General features: G+C 35.5%; 3 protein-coding genes across 23 annotated transcripts in view; 2 read left to right on the top strand and 1 right to left on the bottom strand.

The window, feature by feature from the left end:
- The window catches only part of LOC127854948 (transformer-2 protein homolog alpha-like), a 191774-nt gene extending 169209 nt beyond the window's left edge, over positions 1-22565 (bottom strand). For 10 of the 12 annotated variants that reach the window (XR_008037235.1, XR_008037236.1, XR_008037237.1 and 7 more), the window contains exons 1-4: positions 22445-22565; positions 5734-5891; positions 3161-3208; positions 113-209 (exon numbers count right to left, since the gene is read on the bottom strand). Coding sequence is in view for 6 of the 12 variants with exons in the window: in XM_052390149.1 (XP_052246109.1) it covers positions 113-209; positions 3161-3208; positions 5734-5891; positions 22445-22459 (318 nt within the window). In the remaining 6 variants the exon portion in view is untranslated. The remainder of the gene's footprint in view (positions 1-112; positions 210-3160; positions 3209-5733; positions 5892-22444) is intronic. The other 2 variants (XM_052390146.1, XM_052390138.1) reach the window with 2 other exon arrangements.
- The window catches only part of LOC127854951 (ras-related protein Ral-A-like), a 226443-nt gene that overhangs the window by 150496 nt on the left and 48505 nt on the right, over positions 1-27442 (top strand). The gene's annotated exons all lie outside the window — the stretch shown is intronic.
- LOC127854950 (ras-related protein Ral-A-like) overlaps positions 24491-27442 on the top strand; it is a 42219-nt gene continuing 39267 nt past the window's right edge. Inside the window, exon 1 of the mRNA XM_052390150.1 lies at positions 24491-24584. The gene's annotated coding sequence lies outside the window, so the exon portion shown is untranslated. The remainder of the gene's footprint in view (positions 24585-27442) is intronic.

Below are 27442 nucleotides of genomic sequence, written 5' to 3'. Positions count from 1 at the left end.
AGCCTGTGGGGACTGCACAGGCTTATCTGGGACAACACTTTACACAGATGCATTAGGCCACATTTTCCTAGAGCTAGGCTCGAATACTGAAGGTTCATAAAAATCCCTGTACCCGGTTTCCATCGTGTCTCCGTCTAGAAGACATCGGTGATCGACTCCTGCTTCTTTCTTTCCTCGAGCCATGGCGATCTCGGCTGCGACTACGGGAACTAATGGAAACAGAAATGATAGTTTTTCAAATATAACAATAAGTATAACAAAACTTTTTCTTAAAATAAACCTTCAAATCACCCAACATGCCAACAAACCAATGGTCCCCAAATCTCATAAGTGTTTGTTTATCATTTTCCATTTTGAGAATGGAGCCGGGGCCCTTTGAATTAAATAACATTTAGCTCAAGCACGTTTTTTTCAGACCATTTTGGGAAAAGGAGTCTGGTCAAATTGGGATTTTTTAAGTTGATAAAATGGCAAATTTTTCCCGACAAAATGGACTAAATTGGGATTTTTTTTTCTGACAAATCAGGCCTTTTCCTAGCCATTTTGAGAAAAAATCATATAAATTATAATCATATATTTCGTTGGATGTTTATGAAATAAAATTGAGCTATGACTTATCATTAAACACTTTTTTTTTTGGGGGGGGGGGGGGGGGGGAATTGGAATATTATTTTTACAATTTCGGTTCGGGATTGGGTCCATTTGCTTTGGGATCTGGTCCGTTTTACGGTCTTTTTTTACATAGCAGAAAAAAAAACTGTCAAGTACTCTTCATTTTAGGTTATTGCATGGACAAACAATACACAAACATAAACAAGAGTGCCAAACTGTCATAAGATTCGCCAGTTTGAAGGTTTTGGTCACCATGCTAAATGCTTGAAATGCACCAAGTGACCTCGAGACCTAGTTATTGACCCGGCATGACCCATATTTGAACTTGACCTAGATATCATATAGACGTAACATGTGACTAAATTCGATGAAGATCAGATGAAAACTACTTCAATAAGAGAGCGGACACCATGCTAAATGCTTGAAATGCACTAAGTGACATCATGACCTCGTTTTTGACCCGGCATGACCCATATTCAAACTTTACCTACATATCATCTAGACACAACTTCTGACTAAATTAGGTGAAGATCGGATGAAAACTACTTCAATTAGAGAGCGGACACCATGCTAAATGCTTGAAAAGAACTAAGTGACCTCGTGACCTTGTTTTTTACCTTGCACGACCCATATTTGAACATGACCTACATATCATCTAGACACAACTTCTAACCCAAATTTGGTGAAGATCGAATGAAAACTTCTTCAATAAGAGAGCGGACACCATGCTAAATGCTTGAAATGCACTAAGTAACCTCGTGACCTTGTTTTTGCATGGGTGAAAGTAGGAAATTCCCAAAATACTGAAAATAAAATCTGGGGGCCGATAGGGCTCCTGCATTTTAGCTTATTTGAAACAAAGAAATAACTTCTCTTAAGCTTAAAGACACTTGTAGTATTAAGTGATTCAAAACAGAAAAAACAGTTAGTTTGGCTAGAATATACAACAATCTATTTCTTTAACATTTCATGTAGATCAAATGTGATAGGCAAAATCCTTAAGATAACACTAAACTTTCTCAACTAATGACTATATACAAATATTTTCAGTATAATATAGATCAATGAACATGTTATAGCAATACATTTTCTGTCTTGTATTTTTAAGTAATTTGTTTTTATATCTTATCTAGTTATTTACTAATGATTTGATTAACATGTCCGGTAACATCCTCGGCGTGAGACATGAACGCCTTTTTCCTATTTGATTGGTACTTGATCGTTTTGAAACAGATATCACCATATCATATGCGCTACCCGGAATGATTTTTTGTTTGTTTGTTAAACCAATCTCCCAATTTCTCTCCACGAGAGTCTCTTTCATGGAGCTATTCCCATCGCCACTTTTTTTTCACATCACTTTTAAGTTCTTTTGTGTCAAACCCCGGAAGCAAATACATGATTTGATCGTGAATTTTTTGTTTCGGAAGTAAAGTTATTTTGTCTTGTCCGCCATATTTTTTTGAGAGATAAGACCGTTTTGTATCGTCGATTTCCATTGGTTGACCGATTTACGTTAACCAATCAAAACGCTTTTTTGGAAACCGATTCATATTCCCGATTAACTTCGAGTTATTCCGTGTGGTAAACCATTTCATAGACAAAGGAATAGTAAATTATCGGCTGATTTCGCCAAAATATTCTAATGAGGTGACGCCATGCTGCCTTCTGCACGCCCGGAGGGTCTTGCGGGAGACATTTTATTTCGGGCGAATAGTGCCCAGAGGGATAGAACAATTCACGAGTCTATAGCCGTGTCGAATCTATAATTAGATATGGGTGAACAGAACAGTGGGAAACCAATTTATCACGTCTGGAATCGAGCGTATTTTGTTTATTTTGTTTGTCGGCATTGCTGGACACATGGCCTACCCCCCCCCCCACCCCCCCAACAAAATCTCATCGGATTTACATGATTCACAAAACGACCTCTGAAAAGCCAAAAAATACCGAATTCCGTAATAATACGGAACACTTTCACCCATGTTTTTGACCCGTCATGACCCATATTCGAACTTGACCTACATATTATCTAGACACAAATTCTGGTCAAATTTGGTGAAGATCGGATGAAAACTACTTCAATTAGAGAGCGGACACCATGCTAAATGCTTGAAATGCACTAAGTGACCTTGTGACCTAGTTTTTGACCCGGCATGACCCATATTCGAACTTGACCTAGATATTGTCTAGACACAACTTCTGATCAAATTTGGTGAAGATCGGATGAAATCAATTTGAATTAAAGAGCGGACACTGCTGTAGAAGCCGCCCGCCCACTGCCCGCCCGGCAAGGGTGAAACTATAATACGTCCTGTTTTTAAAAACGGGCGTATAAACAATAAATCCTACATGTAGTCCATGCATTTAAATATTGGCATTTTTTTTTTCAAATGTTTGAACAGAAATTTAGCAAATACATTTATGAAAACATGATTTGAAGTCAAATGATATACTAGTAGATAAACTAATAAAGTAGTTTTAACTGACAATTTTTTTAAAGCTAAAAACTTAAACACAGCTAAAAATATAAGTTCAGCCATCTTACTGTCGAGATCTTCTAGGACTTTTTGATGGATGTGATCGTGACCTGGATCTGGAGAAAAAAAAACAGTAAATCAAACACAGACTCTATGTAATGTGTAACTATGAAAATGTTTAAGAAACAATGAGTGAAACAAATGTTTGCTATGTCAGACACAAGGAGTGATAGGACATTTTTTAAGTTATAATAATGCATATATACAAGACATCAAAATTGGTCACACAAATAAGCAAATAAAGTGTGAATATGTAAATGCATGTTGCATGCAAAATAGATCTTTTTAGTTAATGGTTACTTATAATTTGGTGCTCCCAAACTGTAAGTTTCCAGCTATTTCAGTAGATTTTGAAAACCAGGAGTCAAAATGACCCAAAGTCTCCAAATAATGAGGGGTCAAAATAAAAAAGACAAGAGTTCCGCGGTCGGAGATGACCGCATTGAAGCCGGATTTTTGATTTAAATGACAGGAAAGTACCTTTCGTGTTTTTGTCAATGCAATACTTAAATTACTGAAATATTGTTCAAAGGTCAAAATGAAATGTAAGTACTTTTCAAGGCATGAGCAAACCTTGTGTTATGTTTTGAATGCATATAACAATTTTAACATTTTAACATTGAAGGTCACAGTGACCTTGACCTTCAAATGAATGACATTGAAATGAGCAGTGGTGATCTTCTAGTACTGGCCAACCTTTATGTCAAGTTTGAAGACTCTAGGTACAAGCATACCAAAGTTATAACATGGAATAAGAACTTTAACATTTTTACCTACCAAAGTTATAAGAACTTTAACATTTTTACATTCAAGGTCACAGTGACCTTGACCTTAGAATGAATGACCTTGAAATGACCAGTGGTCATCTAAGTGTGCTTGCAAACCTTCATGTCAAGTTTGAAGACTCTATGTCCAAGCATACCAAAGTTAACAATTTTAACATTTTAACATTTAAGGTCACAGTGACCTTGACCTTCAAATGAATGACATTGAAATGACCAGTGGTCATCTTCTAGTACTGGCCAATCTTTATTTCAAGTTTGAAGACTCTAGGTACAAGCATACCAAAGTTATAACATGAAATAAGAACTTTAACATTTTTACATTCAAGGTCACAGTGACCTTGACCTTCAAATGAATGACCTTGAAATGTCCAGTGGTTACTTACTAGTTCTGGCCAACCTTCATGTCAAGTTTCAAGACTCTAGGTCCAAGCATACCAAAGTTATAACAACTTTAACATTTTTACATTCAAGGTCACAGTGACCTTGACCTTCAAATGAATGACCTTGAAATGTCCAGTGGTTACTTACTAGTTCTGGCCAACCTTCATGTCAAGTTTCAAGACTCTAGGTCCAAGCATACCAAAGTTATAACAACTTTAACATTTTTATATTGAAGGTCACAGTGACCTTCACCTTCAAATGAATGACCTTGAAATGACCAGTGGTCATCTGTTAATCCTGGCCAACCTTCATGTCAAGTTTGAAGACTCTAGGTCCAAGCATACCAAAGTTATACCATGAAATAAGAACTTTAACATTTTTACATTCAAGGTCACAGTGACCTTGACCTTCAAATGAATGACCTTGAAATGACCAGTGGTTACTAACTAGTTATGGCCAACCTTCATGTCAAGTTTCAAGACTCTAGGTCCAAGCATACCAAAGTTATAACAACTTTAACATTTTTTATATTGAAGGTCACAGTGACCTTGACCTTCAAATGAATGACCTTGAAATGACCAGTGGTCATCTGTTAATCCTGGCCAACCTTCATGTCAAGTTTGAAGACTCTAGGTCCAAGCATACCAAAGTTATACCATGAAATAAGAACTTTAACATTTTTACATTCAAGGTCACAGTGACCTTGACCTTCAAATGAATGACCTTGAAATGACCAGTGGTTACTAACTAGTTATGGCCAACCTTCATGTCAAGTTTCAAGACTCTAGGTCCAAGCATACCAAAGTTATAACAACTTTAACATTTTTTATATTGAAGGTCACAGTGACCTTGACCTTCAAATGAATGACCTTGAAATGACCAGTGGTCATCTGTTAATCCTGGCCAACCTTCATGTCAAGTTTGAAGACTCTAGGTCCAAGCATACCAAAGTTATACCATGAAATAAGAACTTTAACATTTTCGAGCACGCCGCCACCCCGCCCGCCCGCCCGCCCGCCCCCCCCGCCCGACAACATCAATCTATAAGCCGAGATTTTTTCGAAAAAAATCCGGCTAATAATGGTCAAAATACTGAAGTAACTTGAAATGTTCCTAAATGCATGTCTAAGGTTTTTGTAATAGCTTATTTATCATAATAATGAATAAAACAAGTTCACAAAAGCTTTATTATTTCCATAAATGATCATTTCTGGTCATTTTTTCAAGTTGGATTGTGGAAAACAAATGATTCAAAATGATGCAAGGCTAGTTTTTTGCAGGTGTCAAAAATGAGAAAATTGCATCAAAATGCAGAATTCTGCTTCAATTGAAATCAATGCAGTGTAACCCTTTAAAAAGCGGATTAAATTATAGCATATGTTTCAAACACTATGGTTAATAATAAAAACACAAACCTTGAGTATGACCTTTTCCTCTTGTGTGAATGTGAGTGTCTGTGAGATCTGGAACGTGACCTTGACCGTGATGCTGACCTACTTTTTGACCTGGGCGGTGCTGACCCCTCTGACCTCAGAGGTGAGCCTTCATTTGGTGCGGGCGACTGCTCAACATCCTGAAGTTGTAGCAATATATCTTTATTGACTGTAAATGTGGTCATTTGATCGATAAGTTTGGTTGATTAATGGAAGCCACAAAATTGAGGCAAACGTCACGACCTTTAATTTTTATATTAAAAAAGGTCAAATAAATATTTAAGAAATGAGTAAAATATTTGCAACTTTTAGAACAGCATTTCTTTCTTTAAACAAGGGCTGTTTGTAAAACATGCATGCTCCCCATATGGGCTGTCAGTTGTAGTGGCAGCCATTGTGTGAATACGTTGTTTGGCACTGTGACCTTGACCTAGTGACCTGAAAATCAATAGGGGTCATCTGCGAGTCATGATCAATGAACCTATGAAGTTTCATGATCCTAAGCGTAAGCTTTCTTGAGTTATCATCAGGAAACCATTTTACTGTGTCAAGTCACCGTGACCTTGACCTTTGACCTAGTGACCTGAAAGTCAATAGGGGCCATCTGCGAGTCATGATCAATATACATGGTTCAAACAGAAATCTCAAACCTAAATTCAAGCACTTTTCAAGGACTTTTCAAGGCCAAATTTTCAATTTCAAGGCTGAAAACCGTTAGTTTAACACAATAAATATCATTTGTTTGCTGAAACAAATTAAACTTATTCCACAATAACTAATACATGTTATTTCTAGTAATTTCATACATGTACATGTTATCCATCCTTAACTCAATGAGTCTCACATACAGTTTGTCAACCAGTTCCAGATTATCAGCAGTTCTGATTAATTTGTATTTAATTTTTCGTAATGCCCCAATAAAAACAAAATGATAAGTGCCTAAGGTATACATTAGGTAAAGGAATAAATTAACAAAGTTTTAGCAAGAATTTTTTTGTAAATAGCTTACAGGGTGGAAAAATGCAGCAAAAAATTATCCGGAACTGATTGAATGAGTTATGTTTTGAAATGTGCATATGGATATAGAAGGCTTTATTATTTTCAAGCAGGGTTTTTTTTTACTTAGAAAGTGACGCAGATATTCGGCGTCTTCCCCTACCAGAATTTTTCCCCTAAAAATACAATTTCCCCTCCAAAAATATAATTTTTCACCAAAATATAATATTTAACCCTCAAAGAAATGTTTTTTTTCTTTTGGGAAGTCGACACTTATCCAATAAGTACCATGTACAACGATCTCGCTCTCTTTCTCCCGACGAACACTCAAATCTAGGAATACCAGTGATTCTAAATATAGCTCTTAAATTACGTCATGGAAACCGGGCAACTAATTGTATTAATCATGTGACTATTTTACTGGATTCCGGTCTTGCACGAGAAGGGTGTTTCGTCAATTAATTACCGGAAACCAGTCGAATTTTCATCCGGGTTATGTGAAAGCCAAGATATAAACGTTAAAACAGAAAAAGTTTCAGAATTGGCGTTCATACAGGAACAAAATAAAACGTTCGGACTCGGAAAATATTAATTGCGTCGACGCATTTTTTAAGAATGAATCATCAGAAACCGTTGAAACCCAGCAGGATTCGGAGGTACATGTAATCCACATAGAACATTGTGAAAGTGAAAGTGCACAATCGGCAGCTGCCGCACCTTTCCCTTCCAATACTGTAGCAGATCTAAATCATCTACCCATTCATCATGAAATTGAAATCACAATTTTGACATCGTCCCCCGGCCCCAGTTGAAAACATTTCCCATTATTAGATCTACCCCTGCAACTTTATTTAGGACTTTGACTTTAATATCATACTTGTTCATGTGTTTAAGAACAAAAAGGTCAGACACATGTCTCTTTTTCTAAAAAAAAAACAAACCCTGAAGTCTGTAGGTGAGTTATAGAGTTGAAATGAACAGTTTTTATTTTTCCCCAAATATGTCTCTATCGCACTATTTTTTCCCCTTTTACCCAGCGTCCAGCGTCTTCCCCTTTTTCTAAAAAAAAACCCTGTCAAGTAAACTTTTTGCTGATTGAAAACAAATGCTATGACAATGTTTTGAAATACTAATTCTTTAAGTTGAATGATAATTAAAAATTTTCCGAAGGGTGAACTTTAATTGGCTATTTTTGACAAAAAATCTGCATATGCCGTTGGGCCTAACCTGTTATCATACAAAATAACTGTTGACGTGCAAGGCTTTTTTTACATGAAATAAGCACTTTTCAAGCACTTTTTCAAGGCCAACCTTGCTAATTTTCCCAATCCAAATTCCACAGGCTGTAACAAAAAAAAACAACAAGAAATGTGTCCACAGGACACGGATGCCCCCAACTGTAACTTTGTCACTACATAAAAGTATAACTGTGTAAACGCTTGGTAGAAGTTATAAGCTTTTTTTCAAATCCTAAACGCAGATTTCAAACCTAAACACGGACCCTAAGTTCAAGCTCAAGGTCACAGGGGTCAAAATTTGTGTGCGTATGGAAAGACCTTGTCCATATACACATGCATGCCAAATATGAAATTGCTATCGCAAGCAACATAGAAGTTATGAGCATTTTTCGAAATCTAAACGCTAAGTGTGAAGGACAGACGGACAGACAGACGAACGGACAGTCCGATCACTATATGCCCTCCTTTGGGGGCATAAAAATGTCTTAGAATATCAAAATAAATCAGAAAGCCACATAAACTAGAGAGCGGACAACATGCTTAATCCTTGAAATGAACTTAGTGACCCCCTGACCTAGTTTTTGACCCGGCATGACCCATATTCGATCTTGACCTAGATATTGTCTTCATACAACTTCTTACCAAGTTTAGTAAAGATCAGATGAAAACTACTTCAATTAGAGAGCGGACACCATGCTAAATCCTTGAAATGCACTAAGTGACCCAGTGACCTAGTTTTTGACACGGCATGACCCATATTCGAACTTGACCTAGATAATGTCTTGATACAACTTCTGACCAAGTTTAGTAACGATCAGATGAAAACTACTTCAATTAGAGAGCGGACACCATGCTAAATCCTTGAAATGCACTAAGTGACCCCATGACCTAGGTTTTGACCCGGCATGACCCATATTCGAACTTGACCTAGATATTGTCTGGATACAACTTCTGACCAAGTTTGGTAAAGATCGGATGAAAACTATTTGAATTAGAGAGCGGACACGAAGTGTGACCGACCGACCGACCGACAGTGCGAAAACTATATACCCCCTTTTCTTCGAAATGGGGGCATAAAAACAAGAGGGCCATGATGGCCCTGTATCGCTCCACTGTTTTTTCTTTGCGAAAAAAACGTGTATTGTGCATGGGTTGAAATGTACTCAAGCATGTGACTTTCTCTTTCTATCCCTCGTCCCACTGCAGGGTTTTTTTTCCACTTTTGGGGAAGATAGCCCATGGCTTTGGAATTGGGAATTTTATCGGCATTTTCATGAAATTGGGAAAATAAATTCATTAGCCTTTTTTTCCACATGAAAAGTCCACTGATTAGGGAAATACTAAATTTGATATAACTCTTTATAATCATTCAAATTAAAAGAACAAAATCTTATAATACTTTGTTAGATGAAATTGAATTGAAATTGAGATAAAATACGCATAAGACTTCTTTCTAAAAAAAAAAAAAATTTTTTTTTTTTTTTTTTTTTTTGAAATTGGGAATTTTTTGCCACATTTTGGGAAAAAAGTATACTTTTTGGGATTGGGACCATAGCCGAATTTCGGCTATAAAATCGGGCCAAAAAAACCCCTGCACTGGGCGCTTAAAGTTGGAAGGGTGAGCATTTTTATATATGGAAAAAGTTACTACCGTGTTAACTAAACAGACAAAAAAGCCCGGGAATTGTTGCACAGGTCCTTTGCTTATAAGGTAGGTACATTTATCTCTCCAAAAGATATTGTCGTTCTTTCTATTTCACATATTTTTAGATGCTGAAGATCAAATCTACTCATTTGATTTGAAACAGATTCACAAGACCCATAGGAATCAAAATGCCTTAACCCTTTACCAAACAACACATTTTGGACTTTCCCAATTTGAAAGAGGTTGCAGACGTCAATTGAATTAAAATGGAATATGAAGGAAATGATCAGGTAGGGTAGAAATAATTGTGATAAAAGGAGAAATTGCTCATCAACCCACACATCCCTAAGACCAACAGGCCTGAGAATATTATGATCATCTAAAGATTATTTCTTTATATTTATAAATGTATTTAATTAAGTAATACATTTGACTTCTAAGATCATTTCATAACTTATATTAAGAAAATTATAAAATGGTCAGAAATATATATGGATTGTTGAGCAATTGACAATCATTTCAACAATTCATGATCAGTCACGATTCACAAATGGAACAATGAATCATAAGTTATTAAAAAGCAGCATATACGATAGTTAAGAACATTGCACTTCATTAATTTCAACACCTTCTCTTGGATACAAAGTTTGAGTTTACCGTGCAGTATCATATATTGACTTTCCTTGAAATAATTATGTTCATGGAAGTTGTGTTTTTAAAATCAATAATATATTATTAAACTGGTTTTAACACTACAAAAAAGACATGAAATTAACATGTCATCCAAAATATTTTCATCTGGATATATGGTCACTTTCGACATATTTAAATAAAACCCGACTTTTTTCAGTTTATAAGAAAAACATTCATAACACATGTTCTTACTTCAATGCCTTTGTATGCGGTCACCATCTGACCTAAAATGGCACTAAATGACAAGGTTTTATCTCATGTTTACAAGATGTTGATGTTGTTGTTGGTCACAGCCAAACAGCCGCAGTAATTTCCACTGGTAAACGTCATATGTTCAGTTTTGTGACCCCCCCGGGCCGGGTCAAATTTGAGCCCAGGGGAATAATTTGAACAAATTTGGTAGAGGACTATAAGATACATGTATCACTACATACCAAATTTAGTAGCCCTAGGCTCTATAATTAAGAACAAGAAGATTTTTAAGTTTGCACAAAATAGGCCTTATTTAAGCATATGTTCATTTTTGTGACCCCTGGGGCAAGGTCAAATTTGTTCCTAGGGGCATAATTTGAACAAACTAAGTAGAGAACTATTAGATGTCACTACCTACCGAATTTGGTAGAAATAGTCCCAATGGTTATGGACAAGAAGATTTTTATAGTTTGCACAAAATGGGCCCTATATAAGCATATGTTCAATTTTGTGACCCCTGGGAAACGGTCTAATTTGATCCCAAGGGCTTAATTTGAACAAACTTGGAAGAGGACTATAAGATGTCATTACATACCAAATTTGGTAGCCCTATGCCATACGGTTATGGACAAGAAGATTTTTAAAGTTTGCACAAAATAGGCCATATATAAGCAAATTTTCAATTTTTTGACCCCCCAGGGCAGGGTCAAATTTGACCCCAGGGGCATAATTTGAACAAACTTGGTAGAGGACTATTAGATGTCACTACATACCAAATTTGGTAGCCCAAGGCCCAATGGTTATGGACGAGAAGATTTTAAAAGTTTTCACAAAATAGGCCTTATATAAGCAAATTTTCAATTTTTTGACCCCCGGGGCAGGGTCAAATTTGACCCCAGGGGCATAATTTGAACAAACTTGGTAGAGGACTACAAGATGTCACTACATACCAGATTTGGAAGCCCTTGGCCCAATGGTTATGAACAAGAAGATTTTTAAAGTTTTCACAAAATAGGCCTTATATAAGCAAATGTTCAATTTTTTGACCCCCCGGGGCAGGGTCAAATTTGACCCCAGGGGCATAATTTGAACAAACTTGATGGAGGACTATAAGATGTCACTACATAAAAAATTTGGTAGCCCTAGGCCCAATAGTTATGGACAAGAAGATTATTAAAGTTTGCACAAAATAGGCCTTATATAAGCAAATTTTCAATTTTTTAACCCACCGGGGCAGGGTCAAATTTGACCCCAGGGGCATAATTTGAACAAACTTGGTAGAGGACTATAAGATGTCACTACATAGCAAATTTGGTAGCCCTAGGCCCAATGGTAATAAAAGAAGATTTTTAAAGTTTGCACAAAATAGGCCTTATATAAGCAAATTTTCAATTTTTTAACCCCCTGGGGCAGGGTCAAATTTGACCCAAGGGGCATAATTTGAACAAACTTGGAAGAGGACAATAAGATGTCACTACATACTAAAATTTGGTAGCCCTATGCCATACGGTTATGGACAAGAAGATTTTTAAAGTTTGCACAAATAGGCCTTATATAAGCAAATTTTCAATGTTTTGACCCCCCGGGGCAGGGTAAAATTTAACCCCAGGGGCATAATTTGAACAAACTTGGTAGAGGACTATAAGATGTCACTACATAGCAAATTTGGTAGCCCTAGGCCCAATCGTTACGGACAAGAAGATTTTTAAAGTTTACACAAAATAGGCCTTATATAAGCAAATTTTCAATTTTTTGACCCCCTGGAGCAGGGTCAAATTTGACCCCAGGGGCATAATTTGAAGAAACTTGGTAGAGGACTGTAAGATGTCAATACATACCAAATTTGGTAGCCCTAGGCCTAATGGTTATGGACAAGAAGATTTATAAAGTTTGCACAAAATAGGCCTTATATAAGCAAATTTTCAATTTTTTGACCCCCTGGGGCAGGGTCAAATTTGACCCCAGGGGCATAATTTGAACAAATTTAAAAGGGGTTCACCACAGGAACATTCCTGAGAAATTTCATCAGATTTAGACCAGTAGTTTAGGAGAAGAAGATGTTTAAAGAAAAAGTTAACGCACGCACGCACACACGATGGATACAGGACCATGACATAAGCCCCGCTGGCCTTTGGCCAGTGGAGCTAAAAAATCACTGTGCTTCTTAAGGTGGCATTGAAATCCGCCAATTATATTGGACTGGTTTTCTATATTTGTCTCTTTGTTTTAATGAAAATGTTTGCAATTCGAACAGTAAACGAAACCCGGTCTGTACCGGATTATGAGACATTGCTTGACCTTTTTGTTATTTAAGGGAGCATGGTAGCTGGCCAATCAACATTGAGTTCGCTTACACATGAAATGATGTTGTCGGATGAAACATGAGAACGGGAGGAGCTATCAAATAATATTGGGTCATCCATGCGCAGACACTGTATACTTTGAATACACAGTTAATATTGTCTTCTGCCTACAAAATAGCGACTGGACGCTAAGTCGTATAAAGAGATTAGCAAATGAAAAAAAAACAACTGAAAATACCCGTATATTAATATTTCTTAGCTGACCACTATTTATCTTTCAACCGCATATTTACCATATCTGAAGTAAAGAGAGGTTATTAAATAATTAGTTTTATGATGCTAATAAGAGTCCATTACACCTGTCTGCCGATTGCCGAATAAAATTGAAAGGTGATAATTAATTTGTTTTTTACTCCCAAACTAGCCTTAATGACAGCAGCGTATTTTAATTAACTAGATCATGAAAAACACGAGCGGTTTAATTGTATTTTTAGTTCTATTAAAGTAACGAGTTTGTAACTCGAAAAAAGAAAAAGTAATTCGTCTAGACAACTATAAAAAACGGAAGTAACCATTTTGTCTTCTTATTACTTTATTATTCTTATAATTATTATCGTCCCGAATATTGTCAAAGTGAATAAAATGTGAAAACAAAAAACAGCGTCTCTGCTTCTTTCTTTTGTAATTATGACTGCTTGACCCGAATGTCAGCAAGGGGCCCGTGTGTTATCGGTAACAATCAATGGTATTATAAACAATAGACAGAGATATTTATTATGCAACTGTCATAACAACAGCATTATAACACATCCCGATTAATATACCGGGGTAACAGATAGTTGACAACACCAAATTGATTTGCTATTTTCACAGCACAAATATATATTGACACATTTTTTCGGAAATGGCCAATTTCGGACACTGATTTTTAGTGCGTATTTTACGCGGATTTTCAATTTTTACCGATAAATTTTGACCAAACTCGGAGGTGCGTATTATGCACGAGGGCGTTTTATATTCGTGGATTTACCGTACTATAATTTCTTCATTTCTATACCGATTCACTTCAAATTTATACTGAACCTCTCTTATGACAATACGGTTAATCTCAACTATGTATGGCCCCATTACCAACCCTGGGGCGCCCCGCCCACATAGGCCACGCCCACCCAAAATTGCCTTTTACAATAATTACTTCATTTCTTAACCGATTCACTTTTAATTGATACTGAACTTCTCTGATGACAATACGGTCAATCTCAACTATGCATGGCCCCATTACCAACCCTGGGGCACCCCTGGGTCAAACATGCGGCGTGGGGATACATGTCAGCCTCTGCCGCGCCATTTCTAGTAATTTTTTATTTTATGTTAAACTTTTATTTGTTTATATACCTATTTGAATAGTTTCTGTCCGGATTTGACACTTAAAAAACTATACATAGATCTTAAAGTAATATGCGCATTTAACTCAATACGGTTACGTTTTTTTTAACGTCAACAAAAATTAGTGTAGAGTAAGTTTATTGATGTAAGCAGGGGTTTTTTTTACTAAGAAAGTGACGCCGATATTCGGCGTCTTCCCCTACCAGAATTTTTCCCCTCAAAATACAATTTCCCCACCAAAAATATCATTTTTCACCAAAATATAATATTTTCTCTCAAAGAAATGTTTATTTTTCCTTTGGGCATTCGACAATTATCCAATTTTCACCATGTACAACAATCTTTCTCTCTCTCCAGACGAACACAAAAAAATCTGGGAATCCCAGTTATTCTATATATAGCTCTTAAATAACGTCATGTAAACTGGGCAACTTATCGTAATAATCATGTGACTATTTTACTGGATACCGGTCTTGCGCGAGAAGGGTGTTTCGTCAATAAATTACCGGAAACCAGTCGAATTTTCATCCGGGCTATGTGCAAGCCAAGATATAAACGTGAAAACAGAAAAAAATGTCTCACAATTGGCGTTCTTACACAAACAAAATAAAACATTCGGACTCGGAAGATACTGAACGCATCGAGGCATTTTTTAAGAAAGAATCATCGAAAACCGTTATAACATTGTGAAAGTGAAAGTAGACAATCGGCAGCTGCCGCTCCTTTTCCTTCCAATACTGTAGCAGATTCAAGATCGTCAACCCATTCATCATGAAATTGAAATCACAAAATTGGCATCGTCCCCCGGCCCCAGTACAGAAATATAGTTGAAAACATTTCCCATAATTAGATCTACACCTGCAACTAAATAAAGGACTTTGACTTTAATACGTGTTAAATGTGTTTAAGAACAAAAAGGACAGAGACAAGCCTCTTTTGATGAGTTATAGACATCAGGGTTCGACACTAAGGCATGTCCGACAGACATTGTCTAGTAAGATCGGTGGTCGGGCTAGTAAAACTGTGGGCTAGCTTGTCCGACTGGTCGTACATACAAAATCTATACTGATTCATATAACTATAACTAACCGAAAACCTTTTTCTCTTAATGTGTAAAATAACTGTTGTATCCATTATTTACATCAGAACAAAACTAGCAGAGCATTCACATGATTCATCGCTATTTTTAGACGCGAAGGAGAGCTTCCCGCAGAAATAGCTTGTTTCCATTGGTAAAGTTGTCATGAATATTAACACTTTGCATGCTGGGAAATTTGTAGTCTGCTAAAATGTTGTCTGCTGAATTTCTTAAATTAGCATTTTCTTCAATTTTTTTCAAAGAATACTATCAGAATAGCAAACAGTTTGGATCCAGATGAGACGCCACGTTTTGTGGCGTCTCATCTGGATCCAAACTGTTTGCAAAGACCTTCAAAATTCGGTTCCAGCACTGAAATAGTTAATGATTTTCTGCAGTGTCGTAGAACTTTACATCATGTTCAGGGTTTTTTTTGGCCCGATTTTATAGCCGAAATTCGGCTATGTTCCCAATCCCAAAAAGTATACTTTTTTCCCAAAATGTGGCAAAAAATTCCCAATTTCAAAAAAAAAAAAAAAAAAAAAAAAATTTTTTTTTTTTTAGAAAGAAGTCTTATGCGTATTTTATCTCAATTTCAATTCAATTTCATCTAACAAAGTATTATAAGATTTTGTTCTTTTAATTTGAATGATTATAAAGAGTTATATCAAATTTAGTATTTCCCTAATCAGTGGACTTTTCATGTGGAAAAAAAGGCTATATTACGATAAGCTAATGAATTTATTTTCCCAATTTCATGAAAATGCCGATAAAATTCCCAATTCCAAAGCCATGGGCTATCTTCCCAAAAAGTGGAAAAAAAACCTGATGTTTTTACGACTTCTATCGAAAATCGGTATCATCAATGTAAACAGTTTGGCGTAGCAGACGAGAGAATGTAATTTAAAGAGTGACTTTGTTCAAGATTGGATTTTCGTCCGACAAATAAGTCAGGGTTGGCATATTGACCGGTCAATTGAGTATTGACCGGGCCGGCGGTCAATACCCGGTTAAAACCGGTTAATACTGGTCATTACTGGTCTTAACTGGTCAATACTGGTCGATTGAAAATTGTAGCATTTAAACATTACAAAGGAGCCATTTTATATTAAATCAATAATTATTCTGTAATTGATCAACTTTTTTCTGAGTTATTTATTGTAAAAAAAATCTTTAAAGCTGTAAAAAGTTACTTCTTTATTATTTATGGAAACAGCCTCAAATACATAAGGACTAAGGCAATATCTTTATCTCAGTGTATCGCATCTGTTACTAAAGTATTATTACTATTGTAGGTACCATAGCATTTCACTTATCTATTGATATATCTTTTTGATAAGCAGATTGACAAACGGAACTCTTGTGTATTCTAGGGTTATAAATCTAGCCTCTTAGTTGGTAATAAAATGCATGCAGTGTTATGTCTCTGATATTGACAATTAAGCAAATCTGCCCTTAGGCTATTTCATATCACTCACACAAGAAGATTACATTGTACTTGCTATTAATTTAATAGTTACTTCTAACTTGTTTCCTTTCTGTATTAAGAGGGTTTTTTTCCCTTTCATATTAAAAAGTTCAATTGGTATTCAAATGAATAAACAATCAAAGTTCTTGATTTTGCCAACAAATAATGTTTTCCAATTGTGGGTCTACTCTTCTTTTCAATTATTTTTTTCTTTAAATAATTATTTCTTATTATGTTTTTTATTCTTATATCAATAAAAATTAAAGTCTTTTTCACTATTTTGTTTAAAAAGTATTTAAAGAAATCAATGCAAAAATACATGACAAGTAAGGATTGTGTCAAAAAGGTGCCATTTAAGGCCCTATTAACCGGTATCAGTTTAGGGTGCCCCAACCTGTATAGGTGAGAAGACTGTTAAAAGACTGTGGGGACAGTGGGGTATGAGGAACAACTCATACACAGTAATTGACAGGTTCTTGATGAATCAAGCACAGAATTATCTGAGCATCATAATTCATTAGAATTGAAAAAAAGTTCAATCAATCAGAAAAATCAATTGACCAACTTTGACTTATTTGCAAAATTTTGAGAGATTGGCCTACAAATTGCATGAACAGGTATAAAATAGTGGGTATTAATAGCTTAAGACATTATTGGCAACATGTCTGTTTAATTTATATTATCAATATTGTTAAATTAGGCATGGAATATAAATTAAAATTGGGGGTAAAGTTCAATCGACCAGTATTGACCAGTAATGACCACTTCGGGAGTATTGACCGGGGCGGTTTTAACCAGTAAAAACCACCGGTTAAAACCGGGGGCGGTTGATTGGTGCCAACCCTGATTAATAAGTTAATAAAGAAGAATCCGACGGTAAAACTGACACAGATTATGATGGAAAAGGGCATTGGAGCTGTGGTAGCATGGGGCACAGCGGTCAAGGAGGCCAGAATTTGATAACGTTTAATAAATGTCACCTGCTGTACAGACATCATTTGTTTAACTGGTGATAAACAGTGAAATTACAACAAACAATTTATGTTGTTAAATAGTTTTATTTTATTTTTTACTCTGTGCATCAAAATAACTTTCTTGTGTTCACTAATTATTTTCTGATAAAACCTGATTAAACAGTTACACGACACAATTCTGTTTATTTGCTATGTCATTTATGGTCTAGTAGACATCAGATTCGGGCTAGTACATTTTAAGAGGAGCTGGTCCGATGGTCTGGCTGTAAAAAAAGTTAATGTCGAACCCTGGACATTGAAATGAACAGTTTTTATTTTTTCCCCTAATATGTCTCTTTCGCACTCTTTTTTCCCCTTTCACCCAGCGTCAAGCGTCTTCCCCTTTCTCTAAAAAAAAACCCTGGTAAGGAAGACTGGTCTTTACGATGGAATTCTTTCACTGGCAAAATCTATCACTAGTCGTGGTTATGTTATCCAGAGTTGGGCCCCTTTGAAAAGTTTTGTTTACTTTCTACGCAACAATGTCCGGCGAAAATAAATGGCTGAAAATGAAAGGCTCAACGATTTCAAAAGATATTTCCAGCGAAAATAAAAGGCACTGGCGATTGGGAATGGCACCTAGAATCGTTCGGAACGGTAGATATGGAGATTGGGAAAGTCCGGTGCTAAAATTGGGAAGCCTCCGGTAGGCTTTGGGTAAGGTATTGTTCCCCAGTACTAGTTAAAAGGAAAAAACGCTGGGGCTGTTGCATTACGAAACAAATCTGAAGAAAATCATGTTTGCTCTCTTTTTGTGTTTATAAAGTTATCCAGTACATAAGCATCAATTAGGTTTATCCTAGTATGGTGGAGTACTGTTATCACGAAGAAGAAACTGGGAGAATCTGACGACACTTGGCCAACAGCACTAATTTTAAATTGTACAGCAATCATATTACGGGCAAAAGCCCGCGAAGCGGGTGTTGACGTTCATACATATGGGAATTTAGACATAAAATTACATAGGAATACCACATATGGATACGTCTCAAAAAAATTTGTCACGCGACATATATTTTCGCGATGCTATTTATGACCTTGAACAAATCAAAAACACTTTGACATATGCTAAATCACATGTAAATACATACCTCAGGAAAAGTTATATCAATGACATCATAATTGTGTAGCGAATCGCACTAAATATTCTCGCATTATTTGTTTTTCTTCGCAACCGTTCCAGAATTTAGTCATTACTAAATCATCTCCCCTGAATGCTCTTCTTCAGTGGGTATAAGCCGAAGACTGGTTCACTACATATAGTGCCAGTCTTTACCAAACACAATTTAGGTGAACATAACCCGTCTTTAATATATTGCCGAATCTCAGATTTCTGACGAATTTATTTGCTTTGATCTTTTCGATATCTTATTGTTATTATTATCCTGACAAATTACAAACGCTTGTTAAAAAATTATTTGTTTTAAACATTATAGTTGGCATCTCTATTCTTCCAGTATTTTCGCGGTATTTCAATAACGACACCCTACTGTTTATTTGTCAGAATATGTGACGCATTTTCCATTCGCTCTCAGAAAGCATTCTATACATAGACGGTGACGTCACTTCGTTATTGTCAGTAAGACCGGTGTGTACACAATGTCTCAGAAAGAAGTTTTACGTGTGATCATGAGCAATATTCTGGCAAGTTGTCGTTGTTATCCACCAGAAACACATTTATTCACAAAATTTAAAGATATTCCGATCTAACTTTCTAGTCTTTTAGCTTTAATTTTTAACGTATTTACACCTCGTCTGCTCGCACTTTACCGATATCCCCGAAAGGTTACATATCACTATAATAAGTTTAGGCCTAAAACCACAAAATCCGATACCGTTGGATTTTCGTACAACACTCTTACGTAAAAAATCTCCCAGATTCGAAATCAACAAAAAACAAGACATTTATAAATTGTCTGCATTATTGATCAAATGTTAAGATATTTTTTGGTTTTCCGTTTTTAGAAGATGTTCTGTGAAGACAAGAGCTGGGCATCATACAAGCCATTCTATTCAGCAAAACTGACAGTTTTGGTTTACAGAAATCAACAAAGGAGGGATTCCTGAACTATTAAATTTCCAAGCTATACACACAGTTATTATCTGTGGTGATCTTTATTGGTTCTGTTTGTTTACTTGGATGGAACATGTGTGAACTTATATAGAACTTTGAGAAGTCTATATATGTCTATCTATAAACAAAAATCAGCTATTGTATAATAAGATCAGATGTGCAAACAAAGTCAAAGGGTTGTAAAAATTAACAATTTGAAGGCAATTATGCTGAAAAAATATGAGAGTTCCCATGCAAATTTTGTCTGTATATCAACAAGTGTCTGCCGATAATTGTCAAACTAGTAATACAAAACTTACCACAAGTATGTAAAAGCACTAAGTACCTGTGATCTTTTTTAGTAAGATAGTGTAATTCTAAACAGTAGCAAATAGCTTGTTTAGTAAATGCATAATGCAATTAATATGATTTCCGTTCTATTGTGTAATTAATAGGTTGTTACTTGCTTGTTAATCCATGATATATGTTTTATGGCTAGTACAAAACCAGCAATGTTAATTTAGTAAAAGGTGATACAATAACACCACTTGTAATTTCATATAGTAAATATTCTTGAAATGTAGGTTGATGACAGTGTTTTAGTTTTACTTATTTTGTAACTATTATTTTATGTGCAAATAAATGATGTGAAGTGTTTTGTATCTCCACACAATACCACATACCTTTTTATATATGTACTGTGTTATGTGTTATTTAAATGTTTAAATAAAAAAATATGGATGATATAACATGATGCATTCTAATATTTGCATTCAAATTGTAACTATAGAGCTAAGTGTATGCAGTTTAGACTGTGATTTTAGAATTGCTACAAAATGGCTAGTTTTTAAGTGGCGACAAAATTTAAACTATTCAACAATAGTTTGGGAAAGAAAATTAGAAACCTGCAAGATACCTGTATTTATTAAATATTTTAATTGCGAATCAAGTATGTTGTTATGCTAATACACATAATTATACATTGATAATAAATAAGAAGACAATTAGTGGTGTTAACATCACATGATTTTGATTATGTTAAATCAGTGTACTGTATGCTAAATGCAACTGCTTTAGCAAGCTGTCAAGTTGAATTGAGACATTTGATGAAACAAACTTTTTCCTGGGTAGGACCAGTACTTAGTGTCTATATGACATACCATGACGTCGAAAGAGTACAAGACCTGCTAAGTAGTACGAGAAATGTTTGACGTACAATTTCCACCGACCCTTGAGTGTTAGCCAATCAGAAGACACCTTACGTCTGTTGCTTTAAGAGATTTTTGACTTGAACATTATTATTATTATTATTTATACCGAATTATGCGACTATCGACCGCTTACTCATAGATATTGTGCGTATTTATTAAACATTATTATTATTATAATTTATACCAAATTATGCGACTATCGACCGCTAACTCATAGATATTGTGCGTATTTATTGACCTGGCGTGGCGGAATTAACCTTTGACTTATGCTAGTTATGGTAATCACAAAATACGACCAACGGGGAGTTTTTAATACATTATTTATCCCATTAATGCTTGGTAACTGGTTACCGTTGGGAATTTCCTACACAGTAATGCGCTGGACGGTCGTGATACTCCGCCCCACATGATCATTTCATACACACAATATGCTTAATAATTTTAATTTTAAAAAGGTAACAATTGAATCTTCTTCAAATTTGTATATAATCTATTTTAATGCATTAAATACTTGAAACTTCTGTGTTGTTTTTTTGCCATTCTGATATTTTTATTCATTTTGTCCTCAACTAAAAAAGAGATTTTAAACATTTATTATGAATAAATCTGAAGGAAAAGCGGCTCAAGAGACTAGTGTTTTGATTGGCTGTTCAGAAAATGTGTACGTAGAAGTACAAACATGTATGTCGAAGTACAAATTGTACTTTGACGTACAAATATATACTTCGAAGTGTATTTTAAATTCATGTCGACGTACAATTATTGTACTTCGACGTACATTTCTCTTTTTAACGTTCTTGACTTTCAACCCAAATGGTACGCCATAGTATGTCTTTAGGGTTATCTAAAGAATGCCCCCACTTAAAGGATCAATACAGAGACCTCCCAGTGACTAAGCCAGTTAGCAGACACCCCATCCACTATACCACAGACACCGAACCAGCTATAAATTCCTGTGGCTAGAAAACAAAAAATATATAAGATGCTAGATCTTTAAGCTTGGAACATGTAACTCGTTTTAAGATTGATTTTTTTGGATGCATTACTCAATTATTGCAACAATTATCATATTTGAACACAATCATGTCCATATATTTATTAAAAATACATGGTTATCAAAAAAACTTTAAAAGCTTTTGCCCGTAAATTAGGTAGCACCTATAATCATATTAGCGAAAGGTTTTATGTAAGTAACACAAAGTTAATGCTTTAATTTATGACCAAGAAAAAATCCAATCATAACTAAAATCGATCGTAAATAACTTAAAAGTGGATCGTCATACAAAATGGAGGCAAAACATGGATCGCGAAAACTTATGTCAAAGTCAGATGGACAGAAACGTTACAGTTTATGAGGACATTAACCAGACAAGAAGTGTGACCATAATTACTATAATAGAAAAATATATTCATATACCCCGTTTTCGCTCATTTTTAATGTGACGATGTGATTGTTTCTTTCAACTTTTGCTTCGAGTTCTGAGTTCGCGTGCTCCTGTTACGACTAATTACCGTCTAATGCCGTCGCACATCCCCTCCTTCAAATATATTGATAGGAGGGAACCGTCAACAGGAGAGGAACCCTATAATAAAACAGGGTCCTTAATTGGCAAAGAACCAATTGTCAACAACAAGGCGGACATCAAATGTAGTAGACAAGACACATACAAAGCAAAACCGATGCCACCGACGTGGAACGATCAATGGAAATTAGTTTCAAACTTGGGAATAAGACAATTCACCCCCAAGACAATTCACCCCCAGGAGACAACTCACCCCCTAGACAATTCACCCCTGCTCCCTGGACAATTCACCCCCAGATATTTTCTCATTATGTTTAGATTACTATTATTCCAAAACATGTTTGTTATTATCATTGTTGATTTTTAATTTCTTTCACTTGGAATTAAGACAAAATAGAGATATCATTGTTTGCAGCTTTATTTTCTCAAAAGATGTCTTTGAAGTCATTTAATTCATTTAATTATTAATAACCATAATGAGGTTCATTAATTGTGTTTTATAATCTTATAATTGATGATTGTAAGGTTTTGAAGTTCTTGTCAATTTTTTCGATTGAAGCTGGTGTGTTTTTGAAGTCTTTAATCACTTCAGGTAAGTCATAGAAAATTGACTTATTAAGCTTGAAATATAGAACAAATAGTAAACAAATAAAATCAGATTATGAAATGTATAGTTTTGATTGAAAAGGTACATCACCAAAATCATGAAGCCCATTCCCAGTTTGTTGTCTTATTCCCAATAAAAAAAAGCTCTGTAGCTGTTAAGGATTTATTCATTACGAATATCTGTTTTCTGACGGAACTAACATAAACATTTACATAAAACATAGCTAAATGTATATTAACTACTAAACATTTACATAAAATATAGCCAAATGTATATAAACTACTAAACTTTTCGTTGAAAGATCTTTACTCGATACAACTGTTATGAGTATTTTTCATATGCTGTTGTCACATCCAAGAACACGGATACATTTAAAAGACGCATGCAAAAACATTGGATCAACCACCCGATGATGTATGATTATAAATGTGACTATAATGTAATAACCGAAAGCAAAACACCGAGACTATTAAATAGTGAGGACGAAGAAGAGGCCACTACAGAGGTTGCAAATGACAAGTGTCTGGTGATGGTTGAACTCACAGTTCCTTGGGAGTCGCGCTGTGATGAGGCGATGGAGAGGAAAACGGCAAAATATGCTGATCTGCAGAGGGAATGCAATGAGAATGGGTGGCACACGTGGCTATTCCCAGTGGTGGTGGGCGTCCGAGCCTTTCCGTCAAAGTCTCTCTGGAGACTTTTTACTGCACTTGGCCTGACAGGAAGAGACAGAAAGCGAGCGGTCAACAGAGAGAGAGGAGCTGGCAGCCGTCTACTGACACGTAGGGGAGCCCGTGCGGACCCACCACCAGGAGAATGTATCGAGATTAATGGGTCGAAACATTCAGTGATCGGTGGCTCTCGATGGAGGATGTCAGTAGTCCAGCAGTTTAACGACTGTTTACATCTCAAAGACCTGCGGTGGTAAACCTCCTAAGGAAACCTAAGGTAAGGTAAATTATGGTTGAATGGAATTTTAAATAACTTTTGCATACGAAGAATGAACTTTAAAAAGGGTAGCAGGCTCTTTCGGCCCCAAGCTCTTTCGGCCCAGTCCGAAATTTCAGGCTTTTTCGGCCCCAAGCTTATTCGGCCCCAAATCGACCAGGCTCATTCGGCCCCATATTTTATTACACCTATTAACTAGGGTGTATTAAAAAGTAGAGTGACCATTTGAAATTTAAGGTTATTCATTAGTGTACGTGAGAGTGCTGCGTTTGATATAACAAGATTAATTGTACAGTATTTTAAGATACAAATATAATTGATCAATTATAAATCTATTATCTCTTGCCGAAATAACGAAGACGGTATTTACCTCGTTCCGCCCCAAGAAAGTCCCACAATTCATACTACTTCCTGTTTCAAACTACGTGAAGTTTAATTTCACTAATATATTTTTGTTAGTTTTTGGCAGTTTATTAGAGGTAAGTCTCACAACATTTATATATGTAAGACGCTTTAAAAAGCTTCTTATTTCTTAATTTGTTAACTACGGTTCATGGAATGACATTTGAAAGATTGGCTTTTGTATCGAATTAAAAACAAAACTCAGTTCAGTTTTATTGAATGAGTCAGAATACTGTGCAACACTGCAAATCATTTAGCTATTGGAGACACGAATTATCTTTCCCAATTTACCAAAATCTTTTAAAAAAAGAATTATTGTAATATGTTTTTGGTTGAATTAGAATTGTATTTAATATTACAGTGGCACGACATCATTTTAGACTAGTTTAGCACTTGGTTCTTCTTGAAGGCTCTGAGCTTTTAAGAGTACCTACGTAAAGCTCAGAGTTCTTCCTTATAAAACCAAGTTCCTTGTCAAAATAATTAAGTGTCAAGTTTGTCTATAACATTGTTTTCAATCAACATTGTAACAAACGCAATACCTTTTCACATCGACATCAATTGGTGTGTTTTTTGTGGATAAATGCTCAAAACAAAAAGTTGATATTTAAACCTTTATCAAACCAAAAATCAAAGTTTTAAATTGACCATTCAATCTATCTTACTGAGGTTTCAGAGATACCATTTCCAACAAGAATTTGATTGACAGCTGGAAAAATCAATATTGGTCTCTCGCTGAGCAATTCATGAAATCCAGTAGGCAGAGTCAATGCAGTAAATTACCCGATTTACAGTTAAGATTTGTTCATGCTGTGTATTAGAAAACAGCGTACATGTGTATTATCGGACTTCCTAGGGACTGCCGTTTTGAGCATTGTTTGCGCCTGGACGTCCACTAATAGAAGTGCTGTTACCAGAGCTCCAGATAAGGGCCGTAAATACGCCTTTTTCATGAAGATTTACGCATTTATTTTTATAAACTGGACGTACAATTACAGTGTTTTTTTTCCACTTTTTGGGAAGATAGCCCATGGCTTTGGAATTGGGAATTTTATCGGCAATTTCATGAAATTGGGAAAATAAATTCATTAGCCTTTTTATTCCAAACGAAAAGTCCACTGATTAGGGAAATACTTAATTTGATATAACTCTTTATAATCATTTAAATGAAAAGAACAAAACCACTTACTACTTTGTTATATTTAATTGCATTAAAATTGTGATAAAATACACATTAGACACTTCTTTCTAAAAAAAAATAAAAAAAAATAAAAAAATTAAAAATTAGGAATTTTTTGCCACATTTTGGGAAAAAAGTATACTTTTTGGGATTGGGAACATAGCCGAATTTCGGCTATAAAATCGGGCCAAAAAAACATCGAATTACGACATTAATATCCATTTTACGCATTTACAAAACAAATCTGGCCGTACCGATACGTCTGCGTCAGCGCGGCGTGATTTGTTGGTCTCTAACCTAACTTTTCGTTAATTTAAATTACCGAAAAGTTGTAGACTGGGTTCATATATTATTGTCTATTCTGTCGCGTGATTTCCTGTAACTTGTAAATCCGTCAAAAACGATATGTCTGCGCGCAATTGAATGCCGGCTTAACCGAAAACGGCTCAAAACAACACTTTGTTGTCATATAATGACTACATACGGTATCTTCTAACCATCCTGACATTAAAACTTTAAACCCAGAAAAAGACTTTGTCGCCCCGATATTAAAAGATTTGATTGCATCGGTGGTGTAAAACGTTAGAAAACACGATGGGAAACGGATGAGACAGTGAAATAAGTGTTCATTTACTTAGCTTACTAGTTGGCTTGTGTTTTCTTGTCAAGAAAAATGAAGAAAAAGTATTAGTCATGAGTTTTAATGTGTAGTTGTATTAGCATCATAATTCAGAATGGAAAACCTAATACAGTAACTGTTTAAGAAGCTACATATATTTATTATAATTGCTGCAAATGTGTCTGTAAAGTCAGTCATACACCCTTCAATATCCAAGAACAAGGGTAGTACAGTACTACCTGTATTTTCGGATATGGTAGTACAGCTACTAATTGATTTTAAGCATTACTCCTTTTCTTTCTGTCAGTGGCAGTACCGTTACTAATTTCACAAATCCTTATCTGGAGCTCTGTGTTACTGATTATTGTTATTTTTTTAGTAACTGCAACTAGCAAATTCTTAAGATCAAAGTGATGTGGATTTCTTCAAATATTTTCAGAGCTGATTTACAATCCTCTGTCAATTACATGTATCTTTTTTTCCAACTTAAGGCCAAGTGTCGTATTGGAAAATTGACATTTGCCAATGAGAGCCTATGCTTTGCATGAGTTACAGCACTCTTAGGCTTACAATACCTCTTGGAAATTGTGCATTTCATGCATAATATGGTCGCAACATTTATTCCACTTGTAAAGCGTTTTTACAAATTACTGTTGAATTCATACACGTAGTACACAAATAAATGGTTTGTAAATTCTGAAATGAGCCATAATTAGATTTGTAATCCGAACAAGCTATCAAATTTTATGTATTCCTTGTTGTTCCTTTGCTTCCATAAAATGTGCACACCAATTATGCAGACAATCACAGGGGTTTTTGTCTGATTTTGGTGAAAGGGCCTGGCCTTTTTTGAGGGGGAAAAATCGCGTGAAATGCCGGATTTTGGAAAAAAAATCACGCGAAATGCCAGATTTTCGGGAAAATAAGGAAAATCTTAAATAATCAGTTGAACATATTTTGCTGTTTTAAAATAAATTCAAGGCAACAGATACCCAAAAAATTTGGGGGGGGGGGAGCATATAGTCGCCGCTTCGTCTGTCTGTGCGTGTGTCCGTGTGTCCATCTGTCTGTGCACAATTTTTGTCCGGGCTATTTCTCAGCAACTAGTGACCGGAATTCAATGATACTTTATGGGA

The sequence above is a fragment of the Dreissena polymorpha genome, chromosome 13 (assembly GCF_020536995.1).
Source record: "Dreissena polymorpha isolate Duluth1 chromosome 13, UMN_Dpol_1.0, whole genome shotgun sequence".
Taxonomy (NCBI): domain Eukaryota; kingdom Metazoa; phylum Mollusca; class Bivalvia; order Myida; family Dreissenidae; genus Dreissena; species Dreissena polymorpha.
Note: the sequence above shows the minus strand (reverse complement) of the source record. Positions and strands in the feature narration are given on the sequence as shown.